At 45.7% G+C, this 19,933-nt stretch overlaps 1 protein-coding gene across 1 annotated transcript; it reads right to left on the bottom strand.

Annotated features, from left to right (window-relative positions):
* Nucleotides 1-303: 303 nt before the first annotated feature.
* Nucleotides 304-15,223, bottom strand: smim20 (small integral membrane protein 20). Its single transcript, XM_043693608.2, has 3 exons — nucleotides 15,069-15,223; nucleotides 8,044-8,100; nucleotides 304-1,476 (listed from the first exon to the last, which is right to left on the bottom strand). The coding sequence occupies exons 1-3, from the start codon at nucleotides 15,175-15,177 to the stop codon at nucleotides 1,439-1,441; spliced, it is 204 nt and encodes a 67-aa protein (XP_043549543.1). The 5' UTR covers nucleotides 15,178-15,223; the 3' UTR covers nucleotides 304-1,438.
* Between the last annotated feature and the right edge of the window lie 4,710 nt (nucleotides 15,224-19,933).

Below are 19,933 nucleotides of genomic sequence, written 5' to 3'. Positions count from 1 at the left end.
TCTCTGGCGCTGTGAGGCAGCAGTGCTAACCACTGTGCCACCGTGCCGCCCACTAATCTTTTGCTGATCTTTCCTGTTAAATAAATACAAATCATTTTAAAATAAGTTTACTTTTCACTGCATTAAGTAAACGACAACAAGCAGTTCCTGGAACTTGCCACCTTGGTGCTCAAATTGAGAGAACTTTTTCTCTTGTACGCAATACTCTTTATTGTTCTTTCAAACCCAACTGTACACATCTGTAATTAAAATGATTGTATAAACAATGCAATTCACTCTTTAACAAAGAAATAGTCAGGGGAGCATGATTACAGCATTTTTTATTCAATGAAACACTTCATAACACTCATTCATTAGGCAAAACACACATTTTAAGAAGTGTATACAAGTAGAATATACATATTCCAGATAAATTTGAAAGGACAGCACACAACCTTCAGCAGCTTTTCACTTGACATTTTTTCACCTGTGACATACTAGAAAATCCAGAAGATATAGAAATTTTGTGATTTTACAGAACTATGTTCTGATGCATTGCAAAACTTTACTCTGTAACATATTTTCTTATTTAAAACGAATATCCACAAAATTTACTTCAGGCTATTTTAGTTATTTAGATTAGATTCCCTACAGTGTGGAAACAGGCCCTTTGGCCCAACAAGTCCACACCGACCCTCCGAAGAGTAACCCACCCAGATCCATTCCCCATATTCACTCCTGACTATGGGCAATTTAGCATCACCTAACCTGAACATCTTTGGATTGTGGGAGGAAACCGCAGCACCCGGAGGAAACCCATGCAGACACAGGGAGAATGTACAAACTCCACACAGGCAGTTACCCGAGGCTGGAATCAAACCTGGGATCCTGGTGCTGTGAGGCAGCAGTGCTAAACACTGTACCACCATGCTGCCCAACAGGTTTTTAAAGCAAGTCTATATAATTATGAAACTTTATGGATTGCTGTTTCTCCAAGTTTTTGAGATGAGAATTTGACAACTGATTGACACATTTTTGGTGACTTTCATTGGAATATCTGAAGCTACAGGTTGAACATTTTATTAATTCTTACAGCTTCGTTATGTTAAAGTTATAGTGTTATTTGGGATATGAGCTGACAACGTTGTTTTCCTTGTAGATTTAAAATTTTGCTTTATAAACATGTTGACCATATAGCTTGAATTTCAATAGAATCACAAAATTGCAGTTTGAGAAAAATATCCATTTTAATTGTGGCAACATTATACCGGAAAATGTTGACAATTTGGGAATTTAAATGCAAAAACGTATTTCAAACAGTGTAAATGTTATCGTTAATAAATTAAATGAAGTGACGAACCAGAGCGTATTAGAATTCTTTCTCCACATCACGGTGACATAATTGAATAAAATAGTCAATCTCTGAAGGGTTCTTCCTTAAAACGGGTCAATCATGAGGTTACTTCCTATTGAAGGGATCAGACCAGACTTTCATTCCTTAAAATAAAATATTCATAATGTCAATATCTCTGTATTTTGAATTTTTTGTGATGAGATTATACATTCAATGTATTCACATTCAAGAAGGCAGGCACAATTAAAAAAAATAAATTAGTTGAAAAAATTAGAATTAAACATTTGCTGTCAAGTGAAATTTTAACTGAACAGGGCCAAGTTATATATTGTCATGAATGAGCCATGGATATGGTAGTATTCTGGTAATGTTACTGAACTAGTATCCCAGAGACAAACTAATATTCTACAGAACATACGTTCAAACCCCAACTCAGCTCAGAAATTCAAGGTGAGCTTATGAAATAAATCTAAAACAAAAGAAACTGTCAATATAAAACTACTGGATTGATGTGAAAACTCAACTAGTTCACTAATGTTTCAAAGAAAAGGAAACCTGACATCTTTATCTGATCTAGCCTATATATCTTGCCAAAGTTACAGCAATGTGCTTGACACCTAGCTTTACTCAAGATTTGGAGATGCCAGTGGTGGACTGGGGTATACAAAGTTAAAAATCGTACAACACCAGGTTATAGTCCAACGGGTTTATTTGGAAGCACTAGCTTTTGGAGTGTTGCTCCTTCATCAGGTGGTTGTGGAGTATAAGATCATAAGACACAATTTATAGCAAAAGTTTACATGTGATGTAACTAAAATCACATGTTGAAAAAGACCTAGATTGTGTGTTAAGTCTCTCATCTTTTAGAATGACCATGTTGGTTTCAGTTCTTTCATATGTAAATCGCAGAACTTTTTTAAAGTTACATTCTCAAGTGAACTTTAACAATTGGTGTCATGCCAGCCCAGATAATGCATTGCCCTGTGTGACACTATCTGTGCTACAATGCTCAGACTGATTCTAATCTAAAGAAGGGATTTACAGAATCTTACATGGATTCATGCAGTTTTTGAGCAAAGTAAAATGTAATTCTGCAAGTACAAATTCACCCTACAAACTTATAGGTGTTTGGGTGTGTGCACATGGGTGTGGGTTATGAGTGTCTGTGAAAGAGTGTGTATGTGTGAGAGTGTAAAGGGAAATAAAAAACAGGCGACTGACTGTGTGGAGTTTGCACATTCTTCCCGTGTCTGCATGGGTTTCCTCCAGGTGCTCCGGTTTCCTCCCACAGTCCAAAGATGTGCAGGTCAGGTGAATTGGCCATGCTAAATTGCCCATAGTGTTAGGTGAAGGAGTAAATGTAGGGGTTTGGGTGGGTTGCGCTTCGGCGGGTCGGTGTGGACTTGTTGGGCCGAAGGGCCTGTTTCCACACTAAGTTCTATTATGGTAGAAAGATCGTATGAGGAAAGGCTGAGGCACTTGGGGTTGTTTTCATTGGAGAAAAGAAGGTTTAGGGGTGACTTGATAGAGGTGTATAAGATGATTAGGGGTTTAGATAGGGTCGACAGTGAGAATCTTATTAATCTAATCTAATCTAAATCTGTGAGAGGGTGCATGTGTGAGAGTGTGGGAGTGTACGTGTGAGCATATGAGAGAGTCTGCATGAATGTGCGCATGCAGGAAGTGAGTGCACTCATAGACAGACAGTCAGACATACACACTCCTACAGAAACACACACTCCTCCAGACCCTTTCTCATACACAAGCTCTCTCTCATACAGGTCAGGCAGCATCCAGGGAGCAGGAGAATCGACGTTTCGGGCATGAGCCCTTCTTCAGCTCATGCTTAAAACGTCAATTCTCCTGCTCCTTGGATGCTGCCTGACCTGCTGCGCTTTTCCAGCAACACATTTTCAGCTCTGATCGCTAGCATCTGCAGTCCTCACTTTCTCTCTCTCATACACTCACATATGCACTCCTGCACTCACACGCACCCTCTCACAGACTTATACCCCTTTACACTCTCATACATACAAGAGGATTGGAATATAAAAGCAGTGATGTGCTTCTGAGACTTTATAAAGCTCAAGTTAGGCCCCATTTGGAATACTGTTTCCAATTTTGGGCAAACACCTCAGGAAGTACATACTGGCACTGGAGCGTATCCAGCGAAGACTCACACGGACGATCCCTGGAATGGTAGGCCTAACATATGATGATTGGCTGAGGATCCTGGGATTGCATTCATTAGAGTTCAGAAGGCCGAGGGGAGATCAAATAGAAACTTACAAGATAATGCATGGCTTAAAAAGGGTGGACGCTGGTAAGTTATTTCCATTGAGGTGGGGAGACTAGGACACGTGGACATAGCCTTAAAATTAGAGGGGGTCCATAAGACATAGGAGTGGAAGTAAGGCCATTCGGCCCATCAAGTCCACTCCGCCAATCAATCATGGCTGATGGGCATTTCAACTCCACTTACCCGCATTCTCCCTGTAGCCCTTAATTCCTTATGACATCAAGAATTTATCAATCTCTGCCTTGAAGACATTTAGCGTCCCGGCCTCCACTGCACTCTGCAGCAATGAATTCCACAGGCCCACCACTCTCTAGCTGAAGAAGTGTCTCCACATTTCTGTTCTGAATTTACCCCGTCTAATTCTAAGACTGTGTCCACGGGTCCTAGTCTCCTCACCTAACTGAAACAATTTCCTAGCGTCCACCCTTTCCAAGCCATGTGTAATCCTGTAAGTTTCTATTAGATCTCCCCTTAATCTTCTAAACTCCAATGAATACAATCCCAGTATCCTCAGCCGTTCCTCGTATGTTAGACCTACCATTCCAGGGATCATCCATGTGAATCTCCGCTGGACACACTCCCATGCCAGTATGTCCTTCCTGAGGTGTGGGGACCAAAACTGGACACAGTACTCCAAATGGGGCCCAACCAGAGCTTTATAAAGTCTCAGTAGCACAACGGTGCTTTTATATTCCAACCCTCTTGAGATAAATGACAACATTGCATTCGCTTTCTTAATCACGGACTCAACCTGCATGTTTACCTTTAGAGAATCCTCGACTAGCACTCCCAGATCCCTTTGTACTTTGGCTTTATGAATTTTCTCACCGTTTAGAAAGTAGTCCATGCTTGTATTGTTTTTTCCAAAGTGCAAGACCTCGCATTTGCTCACATTGAATTCCATCAGCCATTTCCTGGACCACTCTCCCAAACTGTCTAGATCCATCTGCAGCCTCCCCACTTCCTCAGTACTACCTGCCTGTCCATCTAACTTCATATCATTGGCAAACTTCGCTGGAATGCCCCCAGTCCCTTCATCCAGATCATTAATATATAACGTGAACAGCTGCAGCCCCAACACTGAACCCTGCGGGACACCGCTTGTCACCGGCTGCCATTCCGAAAAAGAACCTTTTATCCCAACTCTCTGCCTTCTGTCAGACAGCCAATCCTCAATCCATACCATTAGTTCACCTCGAACATTATGGGCCCTCACCTTTCTCAGCAGCTCCTGTGTGGCACCTTATCAAAGGCCTTTTGGAAGTCTAGATAGACCACATCCACTGGGTTTCCCTGGTCTAACCTACTTGTCACCTCTTCAAAGAATTCCAACAGGTTTGTCAGGCACGAACTCCCCTTACTAAATCCATGTTGACTTGTTCTAATCCGACCCTGCACTTCCAAAAATTTAGAAACCTCATCCTTAATGATGGATTCTAGAATTTTGCCAACAACCAAGGTTAGGCTAATTGGCCTATAATTTTCCATCTTTTATCTTGATCCTTTCTTGAACAAGGGGGTTAACAATAGCGATCTTCCAATCATCCGGGACTTTCCCTGACTCCAGTGACTTTTGAAAGATCCTCAACCAATGCCTCCACTATTTCCTCAGCCACCCCCCTCAGAACTCTAGGATGTAGCCATCGGGGCCAGGAGATTTATCAATTTTAAGACCTTTTAGCTTTTCTATCACTTTCTCTTTTGTAATGGCAACCATATTCAACTCAGCCCCCTGACTCCCTTTAATTGTTGGGATAGTACTCATGTCTTCCACTGTGAAGACTGACGCAAAGTACTTATTAAGTTCTCCAGCTATTTCCTTATCTCCCATCACTAGGCTTCCAGCATCAGTTTGAAGTGGCCCAATGTCTACTTTTGCCTATCGTTTGTTTCTTATGTATTGAAAGAAATTTTTACTATAATTTCTAATATTACTGGCTAGCCTACCTTCATATTTGATCCTCTCCTTCCTTATTTCTCTCTTTGTTATCTGTTTATTTTTGTAGCCTTCCCAATCTTCTGATTTCCCAGTGCTCTTGGCCACTTTATAGGATTTCTCTTTTTCTTTTATACATTTCCTGACTTCCTTTGTCAGCCATGGCTGTCTAATCCCTCCCCGGATAATCTTTCTTTTCTTGGGGATGAACCTCTGTACAGTGTCCTCAATTATACCCACAAACTCCTGCCATTTTTGTTCTACTGTCTTCCCCGCTAGGCTCTGCTTCCAGTCTATGTTTGTCAGTTCCTCTCTCATGCCCTCATAACTACCTTTATTTAACTGTAACACCATTACATTCGATTTTGCCTTCTCTCTTTCAAACTGCAGACTGACCTCTACCATATTATGATCGCTGCTTCCTAAGTGTTCCCTAAATTTAAGATTTTTTTATAAAGTCTGGTTCATTACAAAGCACTAGGTCCAGAATAGCCTGCTCCCTTGTCGGCTCCATGACAAGCTGTTCCAAAAAGCCATCCTGTAAGCATTCCATGAATTCCCTTTCTTTGGATCCACTGGCAACATTATTTACCCAGTCCACCTGCATATTGAAATCTCCCATGATCACCGTGACCTTGCCTTTCTGACATGCCTTCTCTATTTCCCGGTACATGTTACACCCCTGGTCCTGACCACTGTTAGGAGGTCTGGACATAACTCCCATTATGGTTTTTTTGCCTTTGTGGTTCCTCAATTCCACCCACACAGACTCCACATCATCCGACGCTATGTCATTCAGTGCTATAGATTTAATTTTATTCTTAACTAACAAGGCAACCCCGGCCCCTCTGCCCGCCTCCCTGCCTTTTCGATAAGTTGAAAATCCTTGGATGTTTAACTGCCAGTCCTGACCCCCCTGCAACCACGTCTCTGTGATGCCTACCACATCATAATCATTCACGATGATCTGTGCCATTAGTTCATCTGCTTTGTTACGAATGCTACGAGCACTCAGGTAAAGTGCCTTAATGCTAACTTTCTTATCGTTAGAGATATTGGAAGTCATAAGATGTCCTAAGTTATCCTTCCTTTTTGCTGCATTCCCAGTCTGCCTCAAGTTTAAATCCGCCTGCACACATGCTATCCTGCTGCTTATCTTTCCATTTAACTCCATACTCCCTGTTGCTTTCACTTTCCCTTCAATTTAGAACAGAAATGAGAAGACATTTCTTTAGCCAGAGAGTGGTGGGCCTGTGGAATTCATTGCCACAGAGTGCAGTGGAGGTCGGGATGTTGGGTGTCTTCAAGGCAGAGATTGACAAATTCTTGATCTCGCAAGGAATTAAGGAAGGAATGAGAGGTGGTCTCATTGAAACATATAAGATTAAGGGGCTTGACAAGGTAAATGCGGAGAGGATGTCCCCCCTCATGGGAGAGTCTAGGACCAGAAGGCACAATCTCAGAATAAAGGGGCACAAATTTGAGACTGAATGAGAAGGCATTTCTTCTCTCAGAGGGTTGAGTGTCTTTGGAACAACTTGCCACAGATTTGTGAGGGCAGTGTCCTTATGTATATGTTAGGCTGATCTGATATTCTCCATATCTACTTTCCTACACTTTTACAGTAACCCATGATTCCCCTAAGGATCCTATTGAATGGTGGAATCGGCTTGAGACATCAAATGTCCTACTCCTGTTCCTACTTCTTATGATCCTATTGAACAACTCTGGCAGCTCGGAAATGACATCTATAAGGCAATACAGGATATCTGCTGTAGAAGTGCAGACTGTGATCCAGCAGGCAGGTAACCAAGTCTAGTTTAATGAGAGATGAACAAAAGCATCCAGGAAGAGCATCAGGAGTAACTTAAAATGGCATGTTACCCTGGTGATCAATGACAGGTCCACATGCCTGCTAAGCAGCACAAAAAGTATGTTTTTGATAAAGCTAAGCAATTCTACAATCAGTGAATCAGGCCAAAGCTCTGGTGTCCTGCCACATCCTGTAATGATTAGTAATAGCAATTAAGCAAATAAAATGAGGAGCCTCGATTTATATCTGTTACAATAATACCCACTTGCTACGAATTACAGAAATAAAGCTAAATTGTGATTCTACTAACTGCATCAAAATAAAGCAATGCTATCTGGTTAAATTTGCAGAATATATATCTGCGTAACAGCCATTTCATCAATCAAATCTTAAGACACAAATCTACTTTAAATAAGGTGGCTGCATTTTATTCTTCTATGATAAATATATAGTAGCATATATAAATATAAATATAGAGTAGGCCATTTGATCCTTTGAGCCTGCTTCACCATTCAATATGATTTTGGCTGATCCGCCAACTCCGTACCCAATCCTGTTTTCTCAACATGCATAATGATACCTTTAGTCCTTCTCAACACCATTCAATGCTTTGGCCTCAAATACTTTCTCTGGCAGAGAATAGACTGACTCTATATTCTCACCTCCAGGTTGAATGTCCTCCTGCTTTATTCCAGTTCGGTTCACCTTTTGTTCTTGCCCTGTTTAAAAAGCAGTCAAGTGATTATTCTGCATTCTTTCCAAAATACTATTCGTCCTAGGGAGGCGATGGTAACGTCACTGAATTCATAATGCAGAGGGCCAGGTAATGTTGTGGTGACATAGAGTTTAATCCCACCAGTGCAAATGCTACAATTTGAATTCAGTCAATAGAAGTAAAATTAAAAGCTAATTTCAAGATGATCATTATCACAAAAAGCCCATCCAGTTCACTAATGTTCCTTCAGGAAGGAAACCTGGCCTGCATGTGATTGTGATTCCTGGCCCACAACACTGTGGGTGACTCTTGCTCTGAAATGATTGAGCAAGCCACTCAGTTGTATCAAAATACTACGAAGTTGAAGAAAATTGAATGGACAACTGATCATTGACCTAGGCACTGGAAGCAACAATGACAAACCTGTTCACCCTGCAAAGTCCTATGTATGAAACTCTAGGGAACTGTGTCAAAATGGGACAGCTGTCCCAAAGATTAATCAAGCAGCAGCCTGACACAGTCAAACTCATGAAATTATTCCTCACAGAGGAAGTCCTAGGTACCATCATCACCATTCCCAAGTATGCCCTGTCAACCAGCATGACAGACACACCAAATGTGGAGACAAAGTGGTATCAGGTTGGGAAAGATTGAACTTGAGTCCTTAACATTGATGTGTCAAGGCATCAAGATATGAATCATTTTCAGAAATGCTGATTCATCACAGGCTCATCTTAAGGTGTCCAGCATCATAGATGCCAAATCAATTCACTCTACATGAAGTCAAGAGATAGCTGAAGGAATTTGCTACTGCAAAGCCTATGGGCCCCAACAATATGCAAACAACAGTACCGAATAGCTAACCTGTGTAAGCATTATGGCTGTACTGTCATTTACACAAAAATGTAAAAAAATTAGCAAGTTGCTTTGTCCACAAAAAAACTGGGCGAAACAATCCAGCAAGAGTGATTGTCCTTGACACCTACGTTCGTGACACCACCCACGCCCTCCACCTCCTCCAGGATTTCCGCTTCCCCGGTCCCCAACGCCTCATCTTCACCATGGACATCCAGTCCCTGTACACCTCCATCTCCCATCACGAAGGACTCAAAGCACTCCGCTTCTTCCTTTCCCGCCGTACCACCCAGTACCTTTCCACCGACACCCTCCTTCGACTGACTGAATTGGTCCTCACCCTGAACAACTTTTCTTTCCAATCCTCCCACTTTCTCCAAACAAAAGGAGTAGCCATGGGCACCCGCATGGGCCCCAGCTATGCCTGCCTCTTCGTAGGGTATGTGGAACAATCCATCTTCCGCAACTACACTGGCCCCACCCCCCATCTTTTCCTTCGCTACATTGATGACTGTATCGGCGCTACCTCGTGCTCCCACGAGGAGGTTGAACAGTTCATCCACTACACTAACACCTTCCACCCCGACCTCAAATTCACCTGGACAGTCTCGGACTCCTCCCTCCCCTTCCTAGACCTTTCTGTTTCTATCTCAGGCGACCGAATCAACACGGACATCTACTACAAACCAACCGACTCCCACAGCTACCTGGACTACACCTCCTCCCATCCTGCCCCCTGTAAAAACGCCATCCCATTCTCCCAATTCCTTCGTCTCCGCCGCATCTGCTCCCAGGAGGACCAGTTCAAAATACGTACAACACAGATGGCCTCCTTCTTCAAGGACCGCAAGTTCCCCCCCGACGTGGTCGACGGTGCCTTCCACCGCATCTCCTCCACTTCCCGCTCCTCCGCCCTTGAACCCCGCCCCTCCAACCGCCACCAGGACAGAACCCCACTGGTCCTCACCTACCACCCCACCAATCTCCATGTACAGCGCATCATCCGCCGTCACTTCCGCCACCTCCAAACAGACCCCAGCACCAAGGATGTATTTCCCTCCCCTCCCCTATCAGCTTTCCGTAGAGACCACTCCTTCTGCGACTCCCTTGTCAGATCCACACCCCCCACCGACCCAACCTCCACTCCCGGCACCTTCCCTTGCAACCGCAGGAGGTGCAACACTTGCGCCCACACCTCCCCCCTCACTTCTCTCCAAGGCCCCAAAGGAAACTTCCATATCCGCCACAGATTCACCTGCACCTCCACCCACATCATCTACTGCATCCGCTGCAGCCGGTGTGGCCTCCTCTATATTGGGGAAACAGGCCGCCTACTTGCGGAGCGATTTAGAGAGCACCTCTGGGCCACCCGGACGAACCAACCCAACCAACCTGTAGCACAGCATTTCAACTCCCCCTCCCACTCCACCGAGGATATGCAGGTCATTGGACTCATCCACCGCCAAACCACAACAACCCGACGGTCGGAGGAGGAGCGTCTTATCTTCCGACTGGGAACCCTCCAACCGCAGGGGATGAACTTGGACTTCACCAGTTTCTTCATCCCCCCTCCCCCCACCTTGTCTCAGCCGGATCCCTCCAGCCCGGCACCGCCTTCCTGACCTGCAGTCTTCTTCTTGACCTCTCCGCCTCCATCCTACTCCGACCTATCACCCTCACCTTGACCTCTTTCCACCTATCACATTTCCAACGCCCCTCCTCCAAGTCCCTCCTCCCTACCTTTTATCTTCTCCTGCTGAACACTCTCTGCTGGGCCTGTGCCCGAAACGTCGAATCTCCTGTTCCCTGGATGCTGCCTGACCTGCTGTGCTGTTCCAGCAATAAAGTTTCAACCTCAATCAAGATATGTTTGATTGAATGTGGCATTATGGAGCTGTAGCAAAATTAGTGTCAATGGAAAGTTAAGGGAAAAATCTACACCAGCTTGTGTACATTATTACAAAGGAAGATGGCTGTAGTTAGATGTCAATCATCTCACTCCAAGGACAGATGTTGTGAAACTTGAAAGGGTTCAGAAATGATTTACAATAATGCTGCTAGGTTTAGAGAGTATGAGCTTTAGGGAGAGGCTGAATGGACTGGGGCTATTTTCCTTGGCGCGTTGGAGGCTGAGGGGTGATCTTATAGAGGTTAATAAATTCATCAAGGGCATGGATAGGGTAAATAGACAAGGTCTTTTCCCTCACGTCGGAGAGTCCAAAACTAAAGGTGTAAGGCAAGAGGGGAAAGATTTTAAAAAGGGAATTAAGGGGCAACTTTTTCCGCACAGGGTGGTGCGTGTATGGAATGAGCTGCCAGAAGAGGTGGAGGAGGTTAATACAATGACAACATTTAAATGGCATCTGGATGGGTATACAAATAGGAAGGGTTTAAGTGGGATGTGGGCCAAATGCTTGCAAATGGGACTATATTTATTTAGGAAATCTAGTCAGATAGATGAGTTGGACTGAACGGTTTGTTTCAGTACAGTATATCTCTATGATATCAATGCAGGTGTTCCTCAGTGTAGTGTTCTAGGTCCAGCTGCCTTTAACTGCTTCACCAATGACCTTCCATCCACCCCTCGTTTACAGTGGGATAGGAAGTGAGATTTACACAATGTTTAACATCATTTGTGCCGTACCCCAATTACTGAAATAAACCATGGCTGAAAACAGCAAGACCTGGACAACATTCAGTCTTGAGCAGACATGGTCGTAAGTAATATTTGTATGACTTGGATGTCAGGCAACAATCATCGCCAACAAGAGAAAAATTAACCATCTCTCCATAATGGGATTATCATGAACGAATCCTCCATTAATAACATCTTGGGGGTTAGTATTGACCTTAAATTTAACTGCAGCAGCTATAACTACTACCACGACTACAACAGCAGTCAGTATTAGTCTCTATGATGGAACTGGTCAAAGCATTCGGCTGTTACCTGAAAGGTTGGTGCTTCAAGACCATCTAGGATGAAACACTTACTATAACAGGGTCTTGTGCACTGTGGTAGCTTGCCTACTTCTGAACCAAGAAGCCCAGATTTACATACTACTTGTTCAGAAGGGTGTCACAACTTAAGAGTCATAGAGATGCACAGCACGGAAACAGACCCTTCAGTCCAACTCGTCCATGCCGACCAGATATCCCAACCCAATCTAGTCTCACCTGCCAGCACCCAGCCCATGTTCCTCCAAATGCTTCCTATTCATATACCCATCCTATGCCTTTTAAATGCTGCAATTGTACCAACTTCTACCACTTCCTCTGGCAGCTCATTCCATACATGTACCATGCTCTGCATGAAAAAGTTGCCCCTGAGGTCTCTTTTATATCTTTCCCCTCTCACCCTAAACCTATGCCCTCTAGTTTTGGACTTCACCACCCCAGGGAAGAGACTTTGTCTATTTATCCTATACATGCCCTCATGATTTTATAAATCTTATTCTATAAGATCACCCCTCAACCTCCAATACTCCAGAAAAACAGTCCCAGCTGAACACTGCTAAGAAAATATCCACAACAGCAAGCCAGAGGCAGGAAATTCTGCATCAAATTCTTCCCATTTCTGCAAAGATGCAATCTACAAGCCACAAATCAGAAGTGTGATGAAATACTCTTCATTTGCCTGGATGGATGCAACTCCACCAACATGCAGAACAGAACACTTTACTAGCACCCCATCTGGTACAGTCACTCCTTTCACTAACATTACACAATACCAGCAGTGTGTACCATTGATAAGATGCACTGCAGCAAATCACACAGATGCCTTTAACAGCACCTTCCCAACTTATGGTCTTTACTCAATGAACAAGGATTGCAGATGAATGGGATCACGCCTTCTGCCAGTTCCCCTTAAGGAAAGCAATTCTGACTTGGGACTGTATCACAGTGCTTCCATTGTCACTGGATTAAAACCTAGAAAAGCCCTTCTTAATAGCTCAGTGAGTGCATCCCTAACCCAAAGGCTGCAGCAGTTCAAGAAGGCAGCTCACCATCACCTTATCAAGAATTTTGGCAATACGAAATGAATACTGGTACGCAAATGATAGAAACAAAAAAAAAACTCATGCTTCTGCATGCCTAACAGTGGAGCTTACTATGAAGTTAAAATATTCAGGAACAAGTTGTTTGACATTACGAATAACAAATTTCATCTGAACTGAATAAAATTGTGACATATCTCTTCAGTAACATTACGAAAACACATCTATAATCTGATTTCATGCGAGATTATTTAGAGGTGTCAGCCACAATCTTCGAATTCTTCTTAGGTTAAATTATGATGCCTGAGCACTAGGGGTCTGTACAATGAGCCACTCATTCAAAAAAAGGTGAACATTGAATCTGGCAATCATATCCTAGTGAGTCAGTTTAACATCAATGACAGTGAACAATTTAAATATGGCATAAGCAAAAATGACAAATTACTTGGATAATCATGAACTGATAAAAGGTGGCAAGCATGGAATTGTTAAAGTCAAATTACATATGGTTAATTTGACTGCATTTTCAGTGCTGTTAAAGTTCACACTTGCTTTTTAACGACTTGTTTTCAGAATGAGAGTAACATTGGCAAGGTCACCATTTATTGCCCATCTCTAATTGGCATGGAGAGGATAGGGGTGAGCCATTTTCTTAAATTGCTGGAGTCCATATGTAGGCAGACCCACAGTGTTGTGATGGAGGGAGATCCAGGATTTTGACCGAGCAACAGTGCAAGAACACTAGCGTATAATATGGGGGGGGCTTGCAAAAGTAACATGGAAAATAGAAGCAACAGTAGGCATTTGTCCCATGGAGCGCAATCTACCACTCAACATAATCATGGCTGATCCCCCTTTTCAAGGCGTGATTTACAAAGATGTTGCCAGGGTTGAAAGATTTCAGGTACACGGAGAGGCTGAACAGGCTGGGGCTGTTTTCCTTGGAGGGTTGGAGGCTGAGGGGTGACCTTATAGAGGTTTACAAAATTATGAGGGGCATGGATAGGATAAATAGACAAAGTCTTTTCGCTGGGTGACGGAGTCAAGAACTAGAGGGCATTCGTTTAGGAAGAGAGGGGAAAGATATAAAAGAGACCTAAGGGACAACTTTTTCACACAGAGGAGTACGTGCATGGAATGAGCTGGCAGAGGAAATGGTGGAGGCTAGTACAAATGCAACATTTAAAAGGCATTTGGATGGATGGATGTATGAATGAATAAGAAGGGTTTGGAGGGATATGGGCCAGGTGCTGGCAGGTGGGACTTGGTTTCGGTTGGGATATCTAGTCGACATGGACCAGTTGGACAGAAGGGTCTGTTTCCGTGCTGTACATCTCTATGACTTTATGTGGAGGTGCCAGTGTTGGACTGGGGTGGACAAAGTGAAGACTCACAGAATACCAGGTTACAGTCACAACAGGTTTATTTGGAAGTACGAGCTTTCGGAGCACTGCTGCTTCATCAGTTAGCCGACTACCTGATGAAGAAGTGATGCTCCGAAAGCTAGTACAGGTCGACCGCCGTATCTGCGGGTCTGGTTTCCGCGGTTTCAGTTACCCTCAGGCTACCGTATCCCAAACATATCACAGGGAACATTCCTGAACCAGGGAGCTGCCAGGAAGGTAAATTTCCCATTTAAACGAATGAGTTCATGACTATCCATGGTTTTGGGCTTCCACAGTAGGTCTTGGAACATATCCCCCGCAGGCACGGGGGAACACTGTCCTTCCAAATAAACCTGTTGGACTAAAACCTGGTGTTGTGTGTTTTTTTTTAAATCTTCCTCCATTTCAACACCTTGGCACTGCTAACCTTGAGAAAAGTACTTATTTTTAAAACACATTCAGCGAACTGGCCCCCAGGGCCTTCTGTGGTAGAGAATTCCACAGATTCATCACCTTGAGAGAAAGTTGCTCCCTTTCAACCCAGAATGGCCAGTCACACACCCTCAGGCCATGACCCTTATTGTGGAGGCTACACCCGGGGAGAACATCACCACCGCATCCGGGAGGAGGTGGGGGGGGGGGGGGGGAGCCGGTCGCCAGCCGTGCCCGCAACCACCGGCCCACCTCCGCCGCAGATTGTTGCCCTTCCAAAACCCCTCCCTTTCTCTCTCACTCACTGTATTGCTCAGTGTAAATCAGCGGCCGAAAGTAGATGGGGTAAAAGGCAGCTCCCAGTAGAGCTGCGAAGCCACCGAACAAGAAGACCACCCGCGCATGCCCGGCCATGACGCACGCGGACAAAGCTAACGAACGGGTTACCCTCTTCGACACACACTTCCGCTGTCGGTCTCGGAATGCATGCGCGGAATGTCACGTGATCGGGCATTCGTCCGCCATCTTTGAGACGGGCGATTCCCACAGAATGGAATCGTCGAACGCACTAGTCTGCTGCGCACGCGCTGGGAGTTCCATCTATCTCCCTTTTTGATTGTTGTCTCTCTTCCAATAGTTTGCGAACCCCTACATATTTTACTCAGTGGCTTCATGTCATAAAACATGCTTTGTCGTAGATATTCCATAAGTTCACTTCTCAACCACTGAAAACGGTGACTTTGTGCATTTTCACTCTACACTTCACGCTTGGCTCCTTCGCCTGAGGAATTAAAATGAGGTTTTATTGTCAAGTGTACTGGAGTCCAGGGATACATGAGCATAGTGAAAAATAGACAAAGTCACCAGTCCCTGCACCATCTTATGTACAAAGGTACGTAGGTACAAAATCTTAGGTACAGTCAGTTCTTCCATGACGCAATGGTTGTGTTATAGAGTCATAGAGATGTACAGCCCTTCGGTACAAATAGTCCATGCCGACCAGATATCCCAACCTAAACTAGTCCCATTTGCTAGCACTTCGCCCATATCCCTCTAAACCTTCCTATTCATATACCCTTTTAAATGTTGCAATTGAACCAGCCTCCACCACTTCCTCTGGCAGCTCATTCCATACACGCACCACCCTCTGTGTGAAAAAGTTGCCCCTTAGGTCCCTTTTATGTCCTTCCCCTCTCACCCTAAACTTATCTCCTCTAGCTCTGGATTCTCCCACCCCAGGGAAAAGACTTTGTCTATTTATCCTATCCATACCCCTCATGATTTTATAAACCTCTATGAGGTCACCCCTCAGGCTTTGACGCTCCTGGGAAAACTGAGCCAGCCTATTCAGCCTCTCCCTATAGCTCAAATCCTCCAACTATGGCAACACCCTTGCAATCTGCTTTTTAGAAAAATCATGCTTTAGAAACAACACTGAAAGTGTTGGCAATGTAATCATGTTACAGCCAACACACATTTTAAAAGTTCACAGTTCAGAAACAGCATCCTCAATTCATCAATCGTGTTATAGCGAATTCACATTGATGAAATACGTGTTATAGCAGAACGACCTGTACACAAAAGGTGGAGCCCCAGTAAAAAGGGGATTTCTTTCAGCATTTTAACTTGCCCACTGGCAGCACTCATGGAATTGCTAGTGATAATATCCATCTGTTAAAACAAATTCTTTCTTCAAAAATAATTAGTGAGACTCTAGCTGATTTCTGTCTTCGTAAAAATGATAAGTAGAATCAGAAAAATGAGGAGAGATGTAGCAGTAAGGTTGAGTCTTACAGTAACTGCCGCCGCGATATTAACCGCTACCTGAACTCCCCCACCCCTCCCACCCACTCCAACCTCTCACCCTCGGAACGCGCAGCCCTCCACTCCCTCCGTTCCAACCCCAACCTCACCATCAAACCAGCTGACAAGGGAGGCGCAGTAGTAGTTTGGCGCACTGACCTTTACACCGCTGAGGCCAGACGCCAGCTCGCAGATACCTCCTCCTACCGTCCCCTTGACCATGATCCCACCCCCCACCACCAAACCATCATCTCCCAGACCATCCATAACCTCATCACCTCAGGGGACCTCCCATCCACCGCCTCCAACCTCATAGTCCCACAACCCCGCACCGCCCGTTTCTACCTCCTGCCCAAAATCCACAAACCTGACTGCCCCGGACGACCCATCGTCTCAGCCTGCTCCTGCCCAACCGAACTCATCTCGGCATACCTCGACACGGTCCTGTCCCCATTAGTCCAAGAACTCCCCACCTACGTTCGTGACACCACCCACGCCCTCCACCTCCTCCAGGATTTCCGCTTCCCCGGTCCCCAACGCCTCATCTTCACCATGGACATCCAGTCCCTGTACACCTCCATCCCCCATCACGAAGGACTCAAAGCACTCCGCTTCTTCCTTTCCCGCCGTACCACCCAGTACCCTTCCACCGACACCCTCCTTCGACTGACCGAACTGGTCCTCACCCTGAACAACTTTTCTTTCCAATCCTCCCACTTTCTCCAAACAAAAGGAGTAGCCATGGGCACCCGCATGGGCCCCAGCTATGCCTGCCTCTTCGTAGGGTATGTGGAACAATCCATCTTCCGCAACTACACTGGCCCCACCCCCCATCTTTTCCTTCGCTACATTGATGACTGTATCGGCGCTACCTCGTGCTCCCACGAGGAGGTTGAACAGTTCATCCACTACACTAACACCTTCCACCCCGACCTCAAATTCACCTGGACAGTCTCGGACTCCTCCCTCCCCTTCCTAGACCTTTCTGTTTCTATCTCAGGCGACCGAATCAACACGGACATCTACTACAAACCAACCGACTCCCACAGCTACCTGGACTACACCTCCTCCCATCCTGCCCCCTGTAAAAACGCCATCCCATTCTCCCAATTCCTTCGTCTCCGCCGCATCTGCTCCCAGGAGGACCAGTTCAAAATACGTACAACACAGATGGCCTCCTTCTTCAAGGACCGCAATTTCCCCCCCGACGTGGTCGACGGTGCCCTCCACCGCATCTCCTCCACTTCCCGCTCCTCCGCCCTTGAGCCCCGCCCCTCCAACCGCCACCAGGACAGAACCCCACTGGTCCTCACCTACCACCCCACCAATCTCCATGTACAGCGCATCATCCGCCGTCACTTCCGCCACCTCCAAACAGACCCCAGCACCAAGGATATATTTCCCTCCCCTCCCCTATCAGCTTTCCGTAGAGACCACTCCCTCCGCGACTCCCTTGTCAGATCCACACCCCCCACCGACCCAACCTCCACTCTCGGCACCTTCCCTTGCAACCGCAGGAGGTGCAACACTTGCGCCCACACCTCCCCCCTCACTTCTCTCCAAGGCCCCAAAGGAAACTTCCATATCCGCCACAGATTCACCTGCACCTCCACCCACATCATCTACTGCATCCGCTGCAGCCGGTGTGGCCTCCTCTATATTGGGGAAACAGGCCGCCTACTTGCGGAGCGATTCAGAGAGCACCTCTGGGCCACCCGGACGAACCAACCCAACCAACCTGTAGCACAGCATTTCAACTCCCCCTCCCACTCCACCGAGGATATGCAGGTCATTGGACTCATCCACCGCCAAACCACAACAACCCGACGGTCAGAGGAGGAGCGTCTTATCTTCCGACTGGGAACCCTCCAACCGCAGGGGATGAACTTGGACTTCACCAGTTTCTTCATCCCCCCTCCCCCCACCTTGTCTCAGCCGGATCCCTCCAGCCCGGCACCGCCTTCCTGACCTGCAGTCTTCTTCTTGACCTCTCCGCCTCCATCCTACTCCGACCTATCACCCTCACCTTGACCTCTTTCCACCTATCACATTTCCAACGCCCCTCCTCCAAGTCCCTCCTCCCTACCTTTTATCTTCTCCTGCTGAACACTCTCTGCTCATTCCTGAAGAAGGGCCTGTGCCCGAAACGTCGAATCTCCTGTTCCCTGGATGCTGCCTGACCTGCTGTGCTGTTCCAGCAATAAAGTTTCAACTTTGATCTCCAGCATCTGCAGACCTCACTTTCTCCTCTTACAGTGACAAGCTAATGAGACAGTATAATATACAAAGGAACCTCAATTATCCGGTTTTTGATTATCCGAATATCAGATTAACTGACAAGATCGCAAGGTCCCGATTGTCGGCTAAACTATGTTATCCGGCATTCGATTATCCGGAATTTGATTAACTGAACAAAATACTCCGCTTATGGAATATCCATGGCAAAACATGTTTTATGACATAAAGCCACTAAGTAAAATATGTAGGGGTTCGCAAACTATTGGAAGAGAGACAACAACAATCAAAAAGGGAGACAGATGGAACTCACAGCGCGTGCGCAGCGGATTAGCATGTTTGACGATTCCATTCTGTGGGAATCGCCCATCTCAAAGATGGTGGACGGATGCCTGATCACGTGACATTCCGCGCATGCCAGTGTCCTTCGGATAATCGAGGTTCCTCTGTGTATAGGAGAAAGTGAGGACTGCAGATGCTGGAGATCAGAGTTGAGAGTGTGGTGCTGAAAAAGCACAGCAGGTCAGGCAGCATCCAAGGAGCAGGAGAATCGATGTATCAGGCACAAGTCCTTCATCAGGAATGAGGCTTATGGGCCAGTGGGGCTGAGAGATAAATGAGAAGGGGGTGGGTGGAAGGTAGCTGGGAATGTGGTAGGTAGATGAAGGTGGGAGTGAAAGTGTTAGGTCAATCCCAGATCATCCACAACCTCATCACTTCTGGGGATCTCCCATCCACGGCCTCCAACCTCATAATCCGAGAATGCTACACCACCCGGTTTTACCTCCTACCCAAGATTCACAAACCTTACTGCCCCGGTTGACCCATTGTCTCAGCCTACTCCTGCCCCTCTGAACTCATCTCTGTATACCTTGACATCGTCCTGTCCCCCTTAGTCTGGGACCTCCCCACCGATGTTTGGAACACCACTCACACCCTTCACCTCCTCCAAGATTTTCATTTCTCCGGCACCCAATGCCTTACCTTCATCATGGACATCCAGTCCCTATACACATCTATCTGCCATGATGAAGGTCTCCAAGCCCTCTGTTTTTTTCCTCTCACGCCGACCCAACCTGTACCCTTCCACTGTAACTCTCATTCACATGGCTGAACTGGTCCTCACCCTCAG

Source organism: Chiloscyllium plagiosum, unplaced genomic scaffold (assembly GCF_037043375.1).
Source record: "Chiloscyllium plagiosum isolate Xiang-an unplaced genomic scaffold, Cpla_swu_hap1 HiC_scaffold_1, whole genome shotgun sequence".
In the NCBI taxonomy this organism is placed as follows: Eukaryota; Metazoa; Chordata; class Chondrichthyes; order Orectolobiformes; family Hemiscylliidae; genus Chiloscyllium; species Chiloscyllium plagiosum.
This window is presented reverse-complemented; position numbering and strand designations above follow the sequence as displayed.